General features: G+C 38.1%; 2 protein-coding genes across 3 annotated transcripts in view; one reads left to right on the top strand and one right to left on the bottom strand.

The window, feature by feature from the left end:
* Nucleotides 1-3648, bottom strand: part of UMAD1 (UBAP1-MVB12-associated (UMA) domain containing 1) — a 278759-nt gene extending 275111 nt beyond the window's left edge. The window contains exon 1 of one of the 2 annotated variants that reach the window (XM_043873027.1): nucleotides 3513-3648. The gene's annotated coding sequence lies outside the window, so the exon portion shown is untranslated. Of the gene's footprint in view, nucleotides 1-1577; nucleotides 1707-3512 lie in introns of those variants that run through there. The other variant, XM_043873029.1, reaches the window with a different exon arrangement.
* Nucleotides 3649-3741: 93 nt separating this feature from the next.
* On the top strand, nucleotides 3742-7159 carry RPA3 (replication protein A3). The gene is made up of 4 exons (XM_043873032.1): nucleotides 3742-4037; nucleotides 5207-5281; nucleotides 6074-6182; nucleotides 6771-7159. Exons 1-4 carry the CDS (start codon nucleotides 3816-3818, stop codon nucleotides 6851-6853), a joined length of 489 nt encoding a protein of 162 aa, XP_043728967.1. The 5' UTR covers nucleotides 3742-3815; the 3' UTR covers nucleotides 6854-7159.
* The last annotated feature ends 13363 nt before the right edge of the window (nucleotides 7160-20522 follow it).

The following is a 20522-nucleotide window of genomic DNA, read 5'->3' as shown; positions in this document are numbered from 1 at the left end:
CCTGCTCCCCCTTTGAGCTAAGACTGACCAGGTCTGCTCTCCAATAAGTGACCAAAGAGAGGAGGAAATGAACACTCAAGTCTTGCCTCCATCAGGTGAAGCAAAGAACAGAAAAAGACACAACAAAGAAAATTTAACCAAAAGAAAGCCGGTGTATCAACAGTATTAGCAACAAAATTAACTTTAAGGCAAAAAGAATGATTTGAAATTGTCACCACTTCATTGCACCATTTTCCTTCATAATCTTCATCTGTATGTACTGAAAAACACATCTTCAAAAATATATAACACAAGTTGTCAGAAGTTCAAGCAGAAACTGCCAATGCTATGATATGCAATTATCTCTATAATTGAGACATTAATCAAACAAAAGTAGAAAGAGCTGAACACTGCAATTAACAAGCTTGATCCAGTAACTGGAAAACACAAATTTTTCCCAAGAATACATGGATCATTTGCAAAAAGCTGTCCATATACTTCGTAAGTCTTAAAGCAAGCCTCATACTTTCACAGTATCAGACAGACCATACCATTTGAGGATAATGCAATTACACTACAAATTAACAACAAAACTACTTTAATAAGTAAAACCTTTATGTGTGTGTTCAGCTGCTCAGTTGTGTCGACCTCTCTTGAGACCCTTTGGACTGAGGCCACCCGGCTCCTCTGTCTATGTGATTCTTCAGGCAAGAATACTGGAGTGGGTTGCCATTTCCTCCTTCAGGGATGGAACCCAAGTCTCCTTCATTGGAAGCAGATTCTTTACCACTGAGCCACCAAGGAAGCCCTAAATCCACACATTTGGAAACAAAAACAACCCTTGAGTCAGAGAGTATGTAAGACACTAGAAAATACTTGGAACTTACTGAAATCTACTTAGGAACATTTGTGGGATACGCCCAAGGTGGCAGGTACAGTTCATTATCGGCTTCCCTGGTGACTCAATGATAAAGAATTCACCTGCCAATGTTAAAATATGTGGGTTAGATCCCTGGGTCAGAAGATTCCCTGGAGGGGAAATGGCAACCCTCTCTAGGATTCTTGCCTGGGAAACCCGGTAGATAGAGAAGCCTGAAGGGCTACAACCCATGGGGTCACAAAAGAGTCAGACCTAAGAACTAAACAACAACAGAAGATAACTATACCAAACCCAGAATGTTTTACAGGTGAGTTCTGCCTAACATCAAAAAACAGGTGTCTCCAGTTTTACATAAAACCCTAGAGAATACAGAAAACATTCCACAACTCATTTCATGAAACTACTGTAATGCTAATATTAAATAATACCAAAAGTCTCTCAAAGACTACACGAGAAAGAAAAACTACAGGCCAATCTCATTCATGAACATGAATGCAAAAATCATTTTAAACAAAACAATAGCAAATCAAACCCAAGAATACAGAATAAAAGATAATGTATCATAACCAAGTTGTATTTCTTCCAGGAATGCAAATGTTATTCAACACTGAAAATATATTCAATCATCTCAACACACAAAAAAATTCATTTGATCAAATTCCACAACCACTCGATTAAAACTCTTATCAAACTAGGAATAGAAGGAAAAGTCTCTAACCTTAGAAAGTCAAGTTGTGAAGGACTTCCAGGAAGGCTCTTTAAAGGGAGCTGAGTCCATGAAGACAGACCTTTGTGTGTCCACTTCTTTGGATTTGGAATAGGGACTATATGGCTACTTTCCCAACACCTACTCTGGCCTATGAGGTGATGTGGATCAACTGGAATTCTCCTATACTCCTGACAGGAGGATAAATTGGTACCACACCGTTTAGAAACAGCTACATATATGATAAAACTATATAGAAAACAAGGGTGCTTAACACAAATTTCAAGATAGTGTTTATTTCTAGTTGGGTGGGAGAAGGACTTCAACTGAGGAAGTGACAACCCCCAACTGGTAAAGTTCCATTTCTTTAGCTAAATGAGAGGTTCAATTGGATTCATTTCATTTCTCTGGAAACTATACATATCAGTTGGATACAGTCTTCTCTGTGCATGAGATATTACACAATACATTTTAAGTGAATCAAAAAATATCCAAAAAGCTATTTGAAAATAACTTCTTGCTCATCTCCCTGTTTAAAAAAGAACTGCTCTTGGTAGGTAAGTGTTTTTCTTTCACTGCTATAAAGGTGCTATTGAGATCTGGCACTTTAGGGGCTACTCTTTTTGAAAAAAATTGTTATTAAAGACATTCATGTGTACTCCTCCCTATATAATGCAATCAACTTGGTTTCCAAACATCACTGAAGTGCAAAAGATGTGAAGGCTTTGCACAGACTCTACCGACTTGCACCAAAGACAACCACTCTCTTATATACCAACTGACATGCACCCTCTTTCTGCTAAAGAAATCTTTTAAACTTGTCTTAGTAACAGCAACATTAAAAAGGAAGAACACGTACATAGACATGAAGTTCCTAAATAAACAGAGAGGCAAACTATCCTCTAATTAAGATATCAGATTTCCATCTTAAAGTGCTGTGTGACATCTCAAACAGGATCTTCTTAGCTTAAGGCAACTGCAGGACTAAACTGGAGACCCTAGATAGATGCCCGAATGGTTTTAGGCTAATTTATGGATTCGGTTTCCTAAAAAATAATAATATCCAAAAAAAAAAAAATTCTCCAACTTCTGGAGCACCCGTGGCAGGTATTTTTATAAGCATTCATTCTGGAATATCCCTGACAAGGCAGGTACCAAATCCTGTAGGGTAAAGCCTCGAAAATCAACAGAGACGTAAGCCAACAAGAGTCAAGAATCCCACCCTCCCCAAATCTCCTGGAAACAGGTTGTCTTTCACACGTGATCTCCCCTCCAGAATCCCGAGGTGTGAAAAGCAATAGGGAAAATTACAGGGAATTCAGAAAAAAAGAATCCGTGAATCATATGGACAAAAGTTAAATCAGTTGGGACCTTGCAATTGAAGTTATTTAACCTCATTCTGCGGAGAGGGAAATCGTGTCCCGGGAAGAGCACCTGCTAAGGATCTAAGAGTCATTTGAATCCATCTCCTCTCTTAGTCCAGTGACCGTTCCCTCACCCACTCCCAAACGCTTCAATTCGCTCATGACACGGAGGTGAGGTGAGAAAACCCGCACCTCCAGTGTGGCCAGACTGTCGGGACCAGAAAGGGTCGCGGCCCCTCCTCTTACAGGTGGTGAAACACGTTGGAAAGTGACGCAGCTAGGGCAGAAAATCAACGACCCTCTGCCACCGAGCTGCAGGAGCTTCCCGGAGGCGATGAAAATCACTGGGGACCCCACTTCCTAGCTCCAGGAGAGAGAGGGTCAAAATGAAACCGGCTCCCTAGATTTCGGCAAGAACCCCGCGTTTCCCATGCAGGAGAACTGGGGAAACGCAGACAGCTAGTGGCGCAGCTCCGAAACGCCAAGGAGGGACAGGCACCGATTCCCGCCTCTCTCCTCCGCATCCGTCCGTGGGGAGAAACGGCAACCGTGAGGATGCGGCGACTCCCGCGAGAAGAGGTACCTGATGCTCGCGCCGCAGTCTCCCGTCGTACCGGAACCGGAGCCCGCCACCTTGCTTCCGGGGTTCAGCCGCAGTAAGGACTGAGGTCTCAGAAGGAGGGAGCCTCAGCCCCGCCCCTTCCAAGCCCCGCCCCTTCCAAGCCCTGCCCCTACGCGCGCCTCGCAGAGGACCCGGTTGACTTCCGGGACGCCGCGCGTCACTAAGCAGCCGATCCCCACTTCCGGACGCATCCTTGCCTTCCTCGCTGTCCCAGACTGCGCGAGTGCTGTCGAGATATCGGCACGTTTGATTGGCGGAGTGAGAATGCTGGTCTCCGCCGATTGGATCCGCCCCGTAGATGAGGGGATCCGCCCCGTAGACGTCGGCGGGGAGCACATCTCAGTGGTCCGCTTGTTTCCCGCCGGTTGCCCGCCTTGCGTTGCAATCATGGTGGACGTGATGGAGTCGCCCAAGGCGCGCATCAACGCCAGCATGCTAGCTCAGTTCATCGACCAGCCGGTCTGCTTCGTAGGGAGGCTGGAGAAGGTGCGCGCACTCACCGCCCTGGGCTTTTTGGCGGGAGGGGCCCCGTGGCTGTGGGGCTGGCGGCCCCAGGGTAGGTAACGGAGGGTGGAAGAGAGAAAGCCTTATAGCGTCTCTGCGCCCCGGATTGCTTTATTTCTCGCAAGGGAACTTTTTGCACACTTTTTGACCATTGCAGCCCTGTTTTTGGCTCTTAGCGCGCGGAATCGCGAAGTTGAAGGCGTTCGGTTCTAGGGTCCCGCCCTCGTTTTTCACTTGAAATTATAGACAAAACTCCATCTGTTTTCTGTTAGCCGGCCTTGACAGCTAGTCCACTTTTCTTGTTTCCTTCCTTTCTGCTGTTTCCTCTTTTCTCAAACCTCGTTTTATCGTTGAAGTCGCTTTTCTGTAAAACATTGCTTGATTGTATTTTACTAATCCAGTGCCAGTTTGTTATCTTACCCAAGTGTTAAGAGCGCAGCCCCTCATCCTACTGGTGAGAAACAGGCCCAAAGGCTCAGGATCTGGGAACCGAGAAAACTTTTATATGAAAGCTTACTTACTAGTTTATTTCAGTCACATTATCTTCTTGAAATAGGTGTATTTGGACTTCAGTTATGGAAATTGGGTAGGAGTGGCATCTGGTTAAAAAGTGCTTAAGGCCACAGCAAGTAACAAAGCTGGCTGCATACCAGATCTGACTGCACTCTTTGCAGCTGTCTTGCGGGAGTAGAACCCAGATGTTCTAGTAACCAGTTTCTCTTTACTTTCTCTTGTCTAATTTTTTTAAAACATACCCTCTGTGGGATATATACTGTTAAATCATGGATGCCAGTAGATCTCACTTTTAGATAATATGAACCCTCCTTAATTTGTTCTTATTTCTAATTTGTTCTTAGATCTTAATTTGTTCTTAGATCTAAATCTGGGTTGCCAGATGTAGCAAATAAAAATAACGGGGCACATTTGCACTAAAAAGGTAATTGTTGTTTATCTAAAATTCGAATTTAGACATCGTTTGATCAGGTATAGTAACAAGACAATGTGAACTAGTTAAACTGTTCCAAAAAATTGCTTTGTGTGCACTAATTAAATGTGGGTCAATCTGCTCTTTTGTCAAACTTCTAGTCTTTTTAAGAGGATTTTAAACAGTTCATATGGACTTTTAAAAAAATTATGTGTTTCTTTTTCAGATTCATCCCACTGGGAAAATGTTTATTCTTTCAGATGGTGAAGGAAAAAATGGAACTATTGAGTTGATGGAACCTGTATGTTTAAGTACTAGTTCTATGCATATTATAATTACTTCTTCATCTTATTTGGTTTGTTGCTGATGTTTCTTATTCTTAGAGTGGACGTATAAAAGATCAGCTCATCAAACTTCTCTCAAATAAAATTTGTGTCCTGCTTTTACATTTCCCTTTACTTTTCTAACCAATGATTTTTGGGGCTCTATCATTTTTAAATAAATGCTGACAACTCTCATTCCTTATGAAAGACCAGAAAATCACTTAAGAAAAAAATTATTTTTAAATCACTTTTCCCTTCCTCAGTAGTTTCACATTTTTAAAATTCAGTTTTCTGTTTTTGTTTACATTTATTTTCACTTGTCACTTGCTTTTACGGTTTATGTTTATGGTACACTTTCTTCATCTTTTATGAAGACAGATGTGTGTGCCTTTGGGTTAATGCATACAAAACTCACTGTACAAATATAGATAATAGAAAGTTCCTTTCAATGAGTCCTTTTAAACAGATTACTCCTTGTGGAAATACTGGATAGTCTCAGGATCTTTAAGTGATTTTTGTCTTCAACTTAAACATTTAACTGTAGCTTTAGACCTGAAGCCGCTGCTAAAGGTTACTGGACTGGTGACATGCAGACAGTAATAAGTACTCAAACATCTTTAACAAGTTACAATTCCATTTTTGCATTGATAAATCTTAAAATTATTTTGCTGCATGAAATGAACGATTAGGAAAATCTAGAACAATTTTCGAAGTTAATTATCAGCTGAAAATGTGATAACAGCAAGTTGGCATTTTGTTCTTTGTGTTAGCTTGATGAAGAAATCTCTGGAATCGTGGAAGTAGTTGGAAGAGTGACAGCCAAGGCAACCATTATGTGTGCATCTTATGTCCAGTTTAAAGAAGATAATCATCCTTTTGGTAAATAAAACATTCTGTAATTCATGTAATTAGGAGGAAAACAACTTTATTTTTAACTTGCTATGTCTTGGTCTTGAGTTTCAGTCCTGCTACACTTTCGATTTCTATATCACTTTCTGATCCCAAAGGAAAATGCTAGGACATTTTGGCCTACTTCTAAATAATGCTTCTGTATGTAAGAAACACAATGAAGATGAATATTTGTGGGAAGAGAATTTTTTAAAACAAAGTAAACAAAAATACTGTTAATAGTTTTTTTTATTTGATTTTAATATATAAAGGCATCAAATAATGCACAACACCTAAATCACAACCAGGCAAGAATGGTGCCTATACAATGGAAGTCAAAATAGAAGTTTTACTCCATGAAGTTTGGAAATCATGGAAGTTCCACTGCATGACTTTTATTTTTTTTTGGAACCATACTTAAATAAATATGACCCATATCACAGTTTTAGCAAATGGATTGTGAAAATAAGTTGACCTCTAAAAGGGAGAGAAAAGAGAAACAGGTAGAACTCTTTAAATAATAATTGATATTACAACTTTCCACTGTAGATTAAATGTTTGCTAACCTATTTCTTTCAGATCTTGGACTTTACAATGAGGCTGTGAAGATTACCCATGAGTTCCCTCAGTTTTTTCCTTTGGGAGTTGTGCAGTATGGTTGAACTATTTTGATGATTGCCGGTGAGCTACACTGAAGACTATTAAAGGAGGCCCCTGATATTTGAAGGAGCAATTCCTGAGATTTTTAATATTTAATTTGTTCTCTTGTTAATTTCATTTACCTAACTTTATTAGATATTCCAGTGTGCCGTTTTTGACAGAACTGGCTTATTGACAGTTCTCATCTAAGTTCTCATAAAGAGTAATTTCTCTGGCATATGGTCAGATTTAAAATGCAAGGAAGAAAAAAAGAGTTGGTTGAACTTAGTTTTTTGCTTTATTAATAAAAGCTTATGTGCTGTTGGTCATATCGTTCTTCTTTCAGTCACCTGTTCAAGCACAAACTTGGAATTTAATAGCTGTCAAGTTAGGGCTTAAGATTTCCCAAATGAAACCCTGGGCCAACCGTGTTAAGAATGTACTGCTACCTCATGAACTATACCATGTCAATCACTTCCTTGACACTGAAAAAATGATGATATTAAAAGAGCAAACAGAATCCAACACCTTCTGTAATTTGTGAATACCAGTATTAGGGCATTCTACAGAATCAGAACCAACAGGATATATATGGATATGGATATGTAAATAAATTGTTACACAAGTTGGCTTACGTGGTTATGGAGGTGGAGAAGTCGCCTGATGTGCAGTCGAGAGAACCAAGAAAGTCAGTGGTGTACAGTGCGAGTCCAAAAGCCTGACAACAAGGGAACTTGATGGTGTCACTTGAAGTCCAAGTTCAAAGATCTGAGAACAGGGAGGACACTGCTGTAAGTCCAAGAGTCTAAAGGCCATCTTTACTCAATCTGCTGATTTAGATGCTAATCTGTTCCAGAAGCACCCTCACAGATACACCCAGAAATAATGTTTTACCAGCTATCTGGGTATCCCTTAGCCCAGTCATAACTAGCACATAAAAAGTAACCATCATAGCACCTCTTTCTCAGGATTTTATTAATAACAACTGTCAAAATTAATTTGAAATTTCTGTATTCTCGTACTTCATACCACCAACACTGGTGACAGCTGTTGCAAGGGTACAACAGTAACAGAGTAACTGGTGACCTGCATGGCCACAAGTTTTATGGCTTGACCCATTTTCTTCAGTGAGGAAATAAATTCTAAATCCATTCAGGTTGTAGATCATGCCAAGAATATTTAAATTGGTAACATCTTCAATTTCATCCCCAAATATTCTACAAATTACCTAAGCAACAGAGCTACTCATGGTAAAGCATTTTATTACAGTAAGTAAAGACAATTTTGGTCTTCCAAGGTGGCTCCAGTGGTAAAGAATCTGCCTGCCAATGCAGGAGAGGCAGGTTCGATCCCTGAGTCAGGAAGATCCTTTGAGATCCCTTGGAGCCGGAAATGGCAATGCACTCCAGTATTCTTACCGGGAAAATCCCATGGACAAGTAGAACATGGCAGGCTACAGTCCATGGGGTTGCAAAGAATCGGACACAACAGCACACACATACATACGTAAAGAACTGTAATTGAAATTCAGGTGTAGGAGGGACATCAGCCAATCTCAATAACAGTGTTGTCTTCAATGCCAGAGAAGGGGTCAGCCCGCAGTTGTGTTAGCCTCAGAAAACATGAAATGTTAAAGGTGTCCTGTTTGAAACCCCTGAACAACTGTGTTTAGTAAACTGGACTAAATGACTAGGGTACTTCTGACAAGTGAATCCTTTATACTGGTGATTTATGGTGCCATTTCTCTAGCCCCAGTGTTACCTATGAACTTTGGCTTGAAAGAGTGTAGTTTGAACAGATGCAGCTCCCCTACCGTGTGTTGCCTGACATTTAGTAATAATTTTTTAAATATAATTCACCTATTTCAAGTGTACAGTTCAGTGGCTCTTAGTACACAGAGTTATACATCCATGACTACAATCAATTTTAGAACATTTTCATCATGACTCACCTGTCATGGCCCAATCCCTACACCACCACCTTGCACTTAGGAAGAAACTAATCGACTTTTCTGTCTCTGTAGATTTACCTGCCTGGGATATTTCATATAAATGGAATCGTATATGGCCTTTTGTCACTGGCTGACTTACCATAATGTTTTCAAGGTTCCTCTGTGCTATCAGTGCTTCATCCCTTTTTATGGCCAAAAAATACTCCACTGTATGGATATACCACATTTTTTTCATCCATTCATCAGCTGCTCTACATTTGGATGTTTCCCACCATTTAGCTATAATGAACTATGAATATTCATGTATGAACATTACTAACCTCGTTCATGAACCATGAACATTAATTTTTCTATATACCTGTGTTTTTATTTCTCTTTATATACTTAGGAGAGGAACTGCTGTATCAAATGGTAAACATGTTTAACTTTCTGAGGAACTGCCAGACTATTCCAAAGTGGCAATACCATTTTACATTCCCAGCAGCAGTGTTTGAGGATTCCTGTTTCTCCACATCCTCAACACTTATTATCTAACTTTGTTCATAGTTATCCTAATGGGTATGAAGTGATCTTGACTTGTCTTGTTTCTTTTAAAGGTACCATAAGCCACTCTGTTGACCAAAAAAGCTTGAATACCTCTAATCCTTTTCACTGTCACTGCCATTATAAGTCCAGATAGTTGTCATTTCTCACTTTGAGCTATTCCAACAGCCCTAAATATATTACTGGTCTTACTGCTTCCAGCCTCTTCCTATCACCCAGCCAACAGAGTTGCAATAGACATCAATTATAATCAACATACTACGAAGTTTAAAAACCAGAGAAGTGTGAAAAGGGGAAAACTTCCTGGGAAGCTTACAGAGGAGAAACCTGGCCAATATGACCTTAATGAAGTGAACAAGGTTGACATCACCAGTGATGACATGTGGATAATCATGTGCCCACGAATAATGGGATAAGAAAGGCACTTCACATTTGTGCTATTTTTTCAAAAACGGGTTATGCCAGTCTGACCGTGAGTGAACATCAAACATACTCAAATTGAAGGACATTCTACAAACTGATCAGTTCCCCTCAAAACTGTCAAAGTAATGAGGAAGGACTGTCACAGCATGAAGGAGACATGACAACTAACTGTGATGTGGGATCACAGATTGACTCCTGGAACACAAGAAGGGTGTTGATGGGCCAACAGGTAAACTCTGAATAAAATCTGGAGCTAAAGTAATGGGCCAGTATTGGTTTCTTAGTTTTGACGAATGTACCAGGGAACTATAAGGTAACATAGAAGGAGATACCAGGGGTGAGGAGAGGAACTCTTTCCTTGTAGCTTTCTATAAATCGAAAATTACTCCAAAATAAAAAATGCACTTAATACAAAATCAACAACCTCCAGAGGCTCCCCAGTGACTAGTCAAGTCCACAGCTCTAATTAGTAGTTCAGACTTACCACATCTCACCTCAGACTCAAATCCTACTCTCCCCTGAAGCAAACCCCTAGCACTGCTCTGCTGTTGCCAGAACACACTAGACCCCTTAAGATCCAGATGTTGTTTAGTTTGCTCTTGGCTCTGATTGGAATGTCTGTTCCTACGCCCAATGGAAAACACTCTCTAAGCTTTCCCAAACATGAGCAAGCAGAGTTAGTTACATTATGTTATATTCCTCTCATCACACTTAACTTGCTCATAACCTTTTTTTTTTTTTTTGGATTAAGAAATTATATACACATACGTAGTTTTATTATATTTTTAACACTATAAAAATCAGAAAGTAAATTTCCCACTGTCTCCCCAAAGATGCTACTATGGATAGGTCGGCTGCTTTCCAGAACTTCCTCTACATAAACTGTCTACAAGACCTCCAATATACTGCCCTACAACATGCATTTTTCCTTTAATAAGTCTTGGAAATTGAGATATTGAGCTATCTCATCCTTTATAATGGATGAAAAATATCCATGTGCCAAGTGTTTCTTAATTTATTCAGTCAGTCCTTTACTAGTCGCAGAATCAGATACAACTGAGCGACTAATACACACACATTCGACTAGCCTTCCCCACCAAGAGGCACTTACAGATGAAGAACTTATAGTTTAAAAACCTGTCCTATCTGTATTTCCCGATGCCTAACATCTGTTGTTATTCAGTCGTTAAGTCGTGTAGACTCTTTGCGCCCACTTGGTCGCAGAGGACACCAGGATCCTCTGTCCTCCACTATCACCTGGACTTTGCTCAAATTCATGTCCATTGAGTTGGTGATGCTATCTAGTGTATAAATAAATCAGTCCATGCACCCTGGTTTGAAAGCCACAAAGCTGAGAGGAGAGGTAATGAGGGCCTGAACCATAATTCAGTGAAGTGACAAGGGAAAGGACGCCAAGAGTTGAGGATATATTATAATGGATTCCACAGGACTCAGTGGGTGATGATGCTAGGAGTTAAACAAGGTAAGCACCAAGGATGAGATCAACAGGTAAGGAGGCAATATTTTCACTTCAATACAAAGTTAAGTATTTAATAGGCCCTTGTGTGAAGATGTCCACAAGATATTTGGAAAAGTAGGGCCAGAGATTTCAGTCGCAACCTGCCTAATATTTAGAGTTTAAGAGATCTACCAATCCCCTATCTGCAATTACAAAATCTCTAACAGTTTAAAACCCACTTTTCCTAAATTGGGGGCTAAGTGCATTTGGCAACAAAACTTGGTAAGAACTGTAGTGAGGCTACTTGATAGTCTTTATCCCACTTCCTAGAAATATTCATATGCTTCACTGCAGAAATATTACCATGTTTGATTAGAGAGTACTGCCCCCCTCGGAAGGATCTTTCCTAACATATAGTAAATATACCGTCTCTGACTTTTCTAAAATAAAAACGCTCTGAATCCTGAAGCACATCTGGCCCCAACAGTTTCAAGTAGGGGAATGTGTTCCTAAACCAGGGACAGCATCCTGAGGAAGAAAACCACAGAACCCATGACAAAACCTGGGGGGGATGTGCACTTGCAGAACGGCGGTGTGAGCCAGGAGAAGGACCCCAAAAGTGCCTGACACCTAGTAAGCACTCGCTAAATATTTATTCACTAAGGAATATCATAAACTGCAAGGAAAGAGAGCTTCAAAGAGAAGTCAATGATGCTGAAAACTCAAAGAACTGAAGATGAGGACTGAGGATAAAAGACTGATATTACTAACATATATCACACATTTCTAAAAAGGATGAGGCTGCAAAAATAAAAAGGGAAAACATCAAGAAAAGGAGGTAACAACTATAAAAACACTCAACAGGAAATAAAATTAGACTTTAAACAGCTCCAAGTGTTCCTGAGAAACCAGGAAAAGTAAGAAATAAGCCACAGAATTTTGATAACCTTAAATTCATCATGACAACCAAACTTTTCTCTAAAAGGAATATCACCCAGAATCTAAGGTGAGGAATAATGATCTATAAAAATGTTGTTGCCAGTCATAATCTTACTTTTTTTTTCAGATGTTTTTCAGATTACTATTTTTATTTTCCTCCAACAAAGACAAAATTAAAACAACTCTGAAAACATCTCTTCACTGGGTGAGTTAAGCACTTTGAGTGATAAACTAGAATTACTGACTTTAAAGAATTTTGAGGTTGTCTTTTAAGGTATTAACTTAATATGCATTAAGTCACTCAACAATTATTTCAGTCTTGGGCTAATTGCTAGAGATACATATAACAAGGTCCTTGCCATCTGAAATTTCAATCCATGGCAGTTTAGCATAATTTCCAAAGATGTCTCAACTCAGAACTATTTAATATTTAACTGGCCTAAGGTTTTAAAGAAATCTACTATGATTAAGAACAATCAAATTTTGTATTTTCTATTTAGTGAAACTTCAATTTGGTTTCCTCTCTTTATTAATTCACATGGAATTTGATTCTGATCAATTACATGAAAGAAAGAAAATTAAGACTCCTAGTACCACAGGTTCTCATTCATAAAAAGATATTAAATCTAGAGTATTTAATAAAGTGTATGTTTCGAGTTACTTTCTCATTGTGATGTTGGTTTAAGTTAAGCCTCTTATGTTATTTATGACCTCAGTTGACCTACAGTACAGGGTTTTGAGATGTCTAATTAAGACCAGAGGTATAGGCTATGAACAATTTATGGTATAATACATTCATCTTGGAGGAAAGGATTAAATTTGTCATTAGCGTGCCATTGTTTCTTCTTTACCTGTTACCAAGTATCAGAAGCAAGTCATTATGTTCTAGTATTTCCTCATGGTTAAGACTTGGACTGAAGAGACCGCCTGTCAATGCAGGAGACATAAGAGACACAGGTTCAAATTCCTGAGCCTGGAAGATCTCCTGGAGGAGGGCATCACAACCCACTCCAGTATTCTTGCCTGGAGAATCCTATGGACAGAGGAACCTGGTGGATTATAGCCCATGGGGTCAGGTTGCAAAAAGTCAGACATGACTAAAGTGACTTAGCACACACATACACAGTGCTTTCACATATGAAAAATTGTTTTTTTAAACCAGATTATTTCTGCAGGTGGGTGAGTAAAGAACAACAATCCCTGTGGACTCTATCATATAATACAGTATTTAAGATGCAAAATTGAGAAGGCTTTGAGCCAGTTCTCAAACTCTTGAGTGCCATGCTGTGCTCAGTCATATCCAACTCCTTGTGACCCCACGGACTGCACCCCACCAGGCTCCTCTGTCTATGGGGATTCTCCAGGCAAGAATACTGCAGTGGGTTGCCATGCCCTCCTCCAGGGGATCTTCCCAACCCAGGGATCAAACCCAGGTCTCCCGCATTGTGGGAAGATTCTGTACTGTCTGAGCCACCAGGGAAACCCAAGCACCATAAGCTGGAAGGAAAATAAATAAACAGTGTAAAAAGTTTTGGGCAATGCCATTGATGACACTGTGATTTAAGTAGCCCTGTTTAAAGACTATTCACTTTTCAGAGAACTTTAAACTTTTCACAGAACGTTAAAATATTCCCTGGGAAAATAAGGCTGGTAAGAAGAATCTCTCACCAGAAAATGTTATATTGTGGCAATAAAATTTAGTAATTATAGGTTTTAAAAAATGGTTTCAATGAAAGATCTTGGTATCTTATCACCCTTAACCTTGAGGGATAATCAGCAAGGAGAAATTCTTCTACTGAATAATCACTAGTTAAAAAACTAGATAATTTAACATTATTTTTACCTTAGATATTCATTTTGGAAATTAATATTTAGATCTTAACATTTATTTTCATTAATTCACTTAATATACAATGATCATTTAACGCCAAACTGCATTAAATGAATTTAGCATATCTCTATTGAAAATCAAAAACACTATCGCATTTCACTTAAATATTTTAATAATTTTCTTTAGCTTTTGAGGAAGCTTAAGTGTTATGAAAGCATTAGACCTGATGAGAAAATACATTTCTTTAAATAAAGAGATTCATCTTTTCTTTTAAGTGATCAGGGTCCTAGTGAGTCAACTGTTCTTTTGATTTGGCTCAGAGATGATATGCCTTAGTCAGTCATGTAGTTGACCATTTATGAAAGGCAGACAGTGGACTAGCAGCTGTCTCATCTTGAAATCTCCTCAGAAATGATTAAATGTTTTCCAGATGAACATATTATGGATCAAGGGAGGACCTAGGAATTAGAATCACAGCCTCCAAACCAGGGGAATTTGTAGACTTTTTTCTGTTAGAACTCAGTGACCTAGTGGAACTGACCCAGTGGGCAATTTCCTGCCCTCTCAGTGGTGTGATTAAGTCGTGAACACAACTCAGGATGAGACATGATATGTATATGTTTTTACCCCACTTGTTTCCAGAAAAGAATCTAAGACAACTGCAAAGCCTTCTATTCTTTCCCTGTTTTCTCATCATGAATTCATAGACTATGACTTTCCTAAATGTAAACGTCAGTGGAGGGAGAATGGGACAGTCAACTGATTACCATCATTTGTCACAGGAATATTAACCTGCTAAAAATGGTATTAATATCCTACTTTATCCTTTGTAAAGAAAACGTTAAAATGCCATTTCAAGATGAATAAAATACATTCTGTGTTGCTTTCTTCCTTCTATTTTATAACATAAACCTATCTGAGGTACAAATTTAAGAACATATTTTAAGCAAAAAAAAAAAAAAGTACAGGGAAAATACAATTGCCAGTACATTTGAACTCAAAAACTATACCTAAGATAGCTTAAACAAAAATAAGTTTTCCCTGTTTCTTTCAGCGCTTAAAAGACAAAAACAGACCAAAATAGGGGTAGACAAAGAAACATTTGTAAACTTCATTTGCAATAATTGGTAAAAAGAACCAGTGACATTTATGTCTATGATTCCTTAATCAAAGGGCTAGAAAAGATTATAAAGCACGGTTTGTTTCTAGGTGTGGTCTCCTTACGAAGTCTGGAACCCATGACATTTGGCTTCTATAATTTTAAAAACAGAATCTAGAGATAAGTAGTCTGATAAACTGCCTCACTGGAAAGATTAGGAAACTGCAGAGACTTGGGAAAATAAACTAATGCATAAAGACAACCATTTGCAACAACAGAACACTTTTATTCTGGGATTTATTTAAAGTACATTTCAGAAATGAATAATTTGAATCCATGCATTTGAACTTTAAACTTTTTTATGAGTTAAAATCATTAAATCAATGACATTTAGAAGCAGTCATGCTGCCTTCTGTGTTCTCAACAGATTCTAAATTCAGCTACATGTGTCTTGTGATCACAAGATCTGGTTACAAACAGCAATAATTGTTGCAAAGCAAATTACATGGTGGCACAGGAAAACATTCCCCTTTCCAGTAAAGGAGAAAGTGGTTACCTCACTCATAACCTGCAGGTTCTAGACTTCAGATTACAGACTTCAAAACTGATGTATGCTAAAATAGAAAGACTGCGTCATGAAAAAGAAAAAGATTGCTTTGTTTAGGGAAAAACTTCTAGAGTTCTGATGAGAAATACTTAAGTGTTTATGAGCTATGGAAACTTGTTCCTAGGAAACAAATTTATTCATTTCCATTCATAAGTATGCAGGCACGCAAATAAGAGTTTTATTCATATAGGGTTTGACTACAACATATTAAAATACACATTGTAAAATAATATTTTATAACAAACACTGTACAGCATTTATACAATATTATTTACAATGTATATTACATTTGTGTATTATACATATAGCTGTAACAATATGCTACAATTATATATGCTATATATAATACTACAACCTGGAAATAGGTAATTTCCACTTAGCTGGACTCAGTACACAGACAAAAATGACTCATGAAATATTTAAAATCATGAACTGTTAGTTTTAACCCACACATTTGAATAAAAATTGGTCAGAGCATAACAAATTTCGGAGCTAAAAATGGCAAACCAGTGAATGACCAGTTGGTAGTTGCTGCCTCCAAAACAAAGCAGAAAAAGTTTCTGAGAAAAAGAGGGTAATTGATGAGCAACTTGTGTCAGGGTAAAGAAGGGTGTGGTCGCTCACCCAGCTCCAGCTCGAGCACACCTGAGCCTAATCTGTTCATCTCATGGTAACTGAGAAGAGTCACTTGTCAATGGGGAATCTTAACATATAAAGGAAGTTTTGTTATTGGCCCACTTGCATAATTCATGTTACCGTGTTTTTTCCTATCACAAAATTGTTTCCTCTTACTCTAACCATATTCTGCCCACTTTCCAAAATACAAGTCTCATTTATATCAATCTCTGTTAGGTAAAACTGTTCTCTACTTAGCAGTACTCAAAGCTGCCTTTTCTAGCTTCTTAAAATACACACAAACCAGAAAAAAGATGAAAACTCACAATACCATCACCCACAGCTGAACTACTAGAATCTTAATCAATAGTAGGCTGAAAGCAGTCGTTCTGAGAAAAACCAATGATGGCTACATTTCATTTTACAACCAGTTTCAGCTGTAAAGAAAATGGACATGCACTTTGATTGGGTGACCAATATAATTTCAAGAAGTTATCTTAATCCAGAAGTAGATTAAACAGCTGATCTCATGAAAGTCAGAAGAGAGACAGGAAACAGTGGGAAAACATAGGGGAATGAAGAAAGTCATATGCTGGAAGACAAAAGTAGCTGAGGTGGGAGTTTAAGTTCAGTAATATTGAGAACTCTCAGGCAGTTATTCCAGGAGTGGATGGAGATGCTAAAATAGAAGTTCTGAGTTCCAGTTGTTTTCTTTGGGTATATCACTTTACCAAAACTATAAGCTGTCACTTTTTTCTAGGCCTCTGCAGACCCTCATGCTCTGCCATCTGTTTTAGAGATGAAGCCCACATCATCAAGACACCTGAATTCAATGCTCGTATCTCCTCATTCTCAAATTTGCTTGCTAAAAAATTAGAAAAGTTTCACTTCACTGTATCTGAGTATCACTTGTCAGTCTCGATCCTCCAACTTTTTTCTTTTCTGGACTAATTCTGGCCTTTCAAAAATGTCTTTACCCCTTCACTTTTTCTCTAAACTCAATACTTTGGCAAGTTTATTGTTCATCACTGCATGCAAGGTGCATAATTTCATAAATGTATTTCATACAACATGACAATGATTAATAAAGAGAGTGTGGAAATCTTACTGTGATGTACTCAAAACAAGAACAATTCAACCTCTATGCCTTTTTCCGTCCTTCTTTGCTCAATCTAAGGTTTTATGATGGTGGCTGATCAGCAAAAACAAAACAGATCAACCTTACCAGGTGTGACAGACTGACTCTGAAGGGGTAATTTTTTTTAATGTCATAAGTTAATTCTTGATTTAAATGCTAATCTATTAGTCTAGTATAACCCTCTCAAGGCACAGTCAATTTCAGTAACGATGCTGATGGCTGCAATATGATCAAGGGAAGCCTCTACCACTTGGTACAAAGGAGTGGAAATGATAGACAGCTCATTAATCATTTACCCCAGAGATGAACACATTCAGTTCCTGACAGGGGGCTGTAGGTGAATGCTGCCAAAATGAGAAATGTCAATTGTCAGGCCTCATACATAATAACAGTGTAGTTATTTTTAAGCTTTATTGAAAATTAGAGGTAGGCTCTTTTTCCCTACAGTTCCATCACATATGCTTGGCAAGCTTTGTTCTATGAGAATTCATTCTCACTCTGCTCAGACATCTCTGTGTGGGAAAATATATACTCCTCAAACTTTAACGTAAGATATTAGAAAGGTTATTTAGAAATCTGTAGAATCCTGCATATTGGGAGTGAACTCTAAAAGAACTGAGAAATAAAAGAGGCAAAGTAGGAAATGTATTAATAACTTTTTGGTTCATTTATCTGCACAGTATATGTTTTATCAGCAGTAAGGATAATACACATTTTAAGCTTCTCAGATCTCTAGAAGGAACAGATGTATTCTATAATTCATGCAACTATTTTCTGAAGACAGAGGTAACAGAATTCAATGAAATAGACTTAAAAACATTGTATGTTCACCAAATTAGGTGAACAATGTTACCAAAAGAAATGACCTTCAGAATCTGCCCCAGCTTATCTATAATTTATGTGTTATGTTTCCAGTGGAAAATAATGTTCCCAGCCTGAAGAAATTCTCTTCTGGAAGCCAGCAGTATCTTAAAATTCACTGGGAGAATTATATACACTTTTTCAAAAAGAATTCCATGTATTTCAGAAATTTATCTTTTAAAAATGGTGCATTTGTCCTAAGAGTCACAACTGACTTTGCATTCCATTTTTGAAGAATGGAAGGAGAAGATCAGAATATTTAAGATGAGAAAACATACTAACTTCTGCACACTTATCAAGTTGCTGAATATTTTGCTCCATAAATTAAACATCTTCATTGTACTTGGGGGACATTTATGTGCCATAAAGCTAACACGCTCATATTGTACAAATATTAAGTATACCTGCTTAAGGAATAATACAAATTCCCAAATTGATGAGGAAAGTACTTTTCCCTTGACATAACTAACACGTGTAGCACAGGAACTCTGCAGCAAATTTTTACTATAAAATAATCAGCTATCAAATTACTTGATACTAAAATGGATACTTAGTTTTACCTACCACGTTTGGTAGTGGCAACTTCTTAAACTGTCATCAACGGAGTATCTGGCTGCAATGTACTAAAATGTGAACAAACATGAATTTTGACATTTGCCTTCTCAAGCTCCAGACTTTCTCGCAAACACATCCCCACACACTCCCACTCCCAGAGAGAGGGTACTCTCTCCCATGTATGTATATATATATATATATATAAGTGGAGCTAATATTACTCATGTAAAAAGACATAAGACCAATAATTTGCATGATTTCCTATGAAAATGCCTCTTTCAAATTTATGATACATTAGTCCCTTCAAATGCTCTTTAGACTACTCTTGTCTTTATGACTTTATATTTTAAGAGCCTAACTAATTAGATTCCTATATCAATTTCCAGTTATGAAATTAAGTTATGGCAACATGCTTTTCACAAATTGAATGATGAAAGAACTGTATTCACTTAATTACTATTATTGCTGCTATTTCTGACATTACATAAATTATCCTTTAATGCTAAAGTTACTTTCTTAGCAAAACATTAAAAAATACTATACTATTAATAGATCAGCAAGAAAATTGCATTTTTGAAAAATGTAATGGACCTCTACTTCCTCAAATGATTTCTAATTAGAAAATAAGTTTGAAAGTCCAAAATTAGAAAATTAAATAAAATGACATTTATTTTGGCCTACTGAGAGAGACAAGGTGCTATTATGATACTCTTTCTAGCAATTACAAATATTAATCTGAGTGAATTTGAGTCTGCTGAAAACAATGCTCATGTCTACCTCTTCCATTAGATAGCTCCTCCAAGGCAACAGTGATGCCATCAACCCTTTGAAATCATAGCCTTTGAGTGTCCAGCACATGTAAGCATGCTAATGCCTGGTTGTTTGCTGGAAGCACAGACATGCAGGAATGTTCAGAATTCAACACTTATAAGTATCTTCTTAAATTACTGGAAATGAGTTGAGTAAAATGCACTCTAGCCGGGATTGGACAATAATCATCTGATTTCTAAACACAAAGGACAGATGTACAGCCATAGGCCCAGAGCCAAAATACAGGAGTCAGGAAACATCATGAGGAACATCTAGGAGAGAGAAGATTGAAATAAAGTCATTAATGATATAGCACTACCTCAGCAAAAGTTAGAACTGGACATGAAACAACAGAATGGTTCCAAATACGAAATGGAGTAAGTCAAGGCTGTATATTGTCACCCTGCTTATTTAACTTATATGCAGAATACATCATGAGAAACGCTGGACTGGAAGAAGCACAAGCTGGAATCAAGATTGCTGGGAGAAATATCAATAACCTCAGATATGCAGATGACACCACCCTTATGGCAGAAAGTGAAGAAGAACTAAAGAGCCTCTTGATGAAAGTGAAAGAGGAGAGTGCAAAAGTTGGCTTAAAGCTCAACATTCAGAAAACTAAGATCATGGCATCCAGTCCCATCACTTCAGGGCAAATAGATGGTGAAACAGTGGAAACAGTGGCTGACTTTAAGTTTTGGAGTCCAAAATCACTGCAGATGGCGACTGTAGCCATGAAATTAAAAGATGCTACTCCTTGGAAGGAAAGTTATGACCAACCTAGGCAGCATATTAAAAAGCAGACATTACTTTGTCAACAAAAGTTCATCTAGTCAAGGCTATGGTTTTTCCAGTGGTCAT

Source organism: Cervus elaphus, chromosome 18, assembly GCF_910594005.1.
Source record: "Cervus elaphus chromosome 18, mCerEla1.1, whole genome shotgun sequence".
In the NCBI taxonomy this organism is placed as follows: Eukaryota; Metazoa; Chordata; class Mammalia; order Artiodactyla; family Cervidae; genus Cervus; species Cervus elaphus.
Note: the sequence above shows the minus strand (reverse complement) of the source record. Positions and strands in the feature narration are given on the sequence as shown.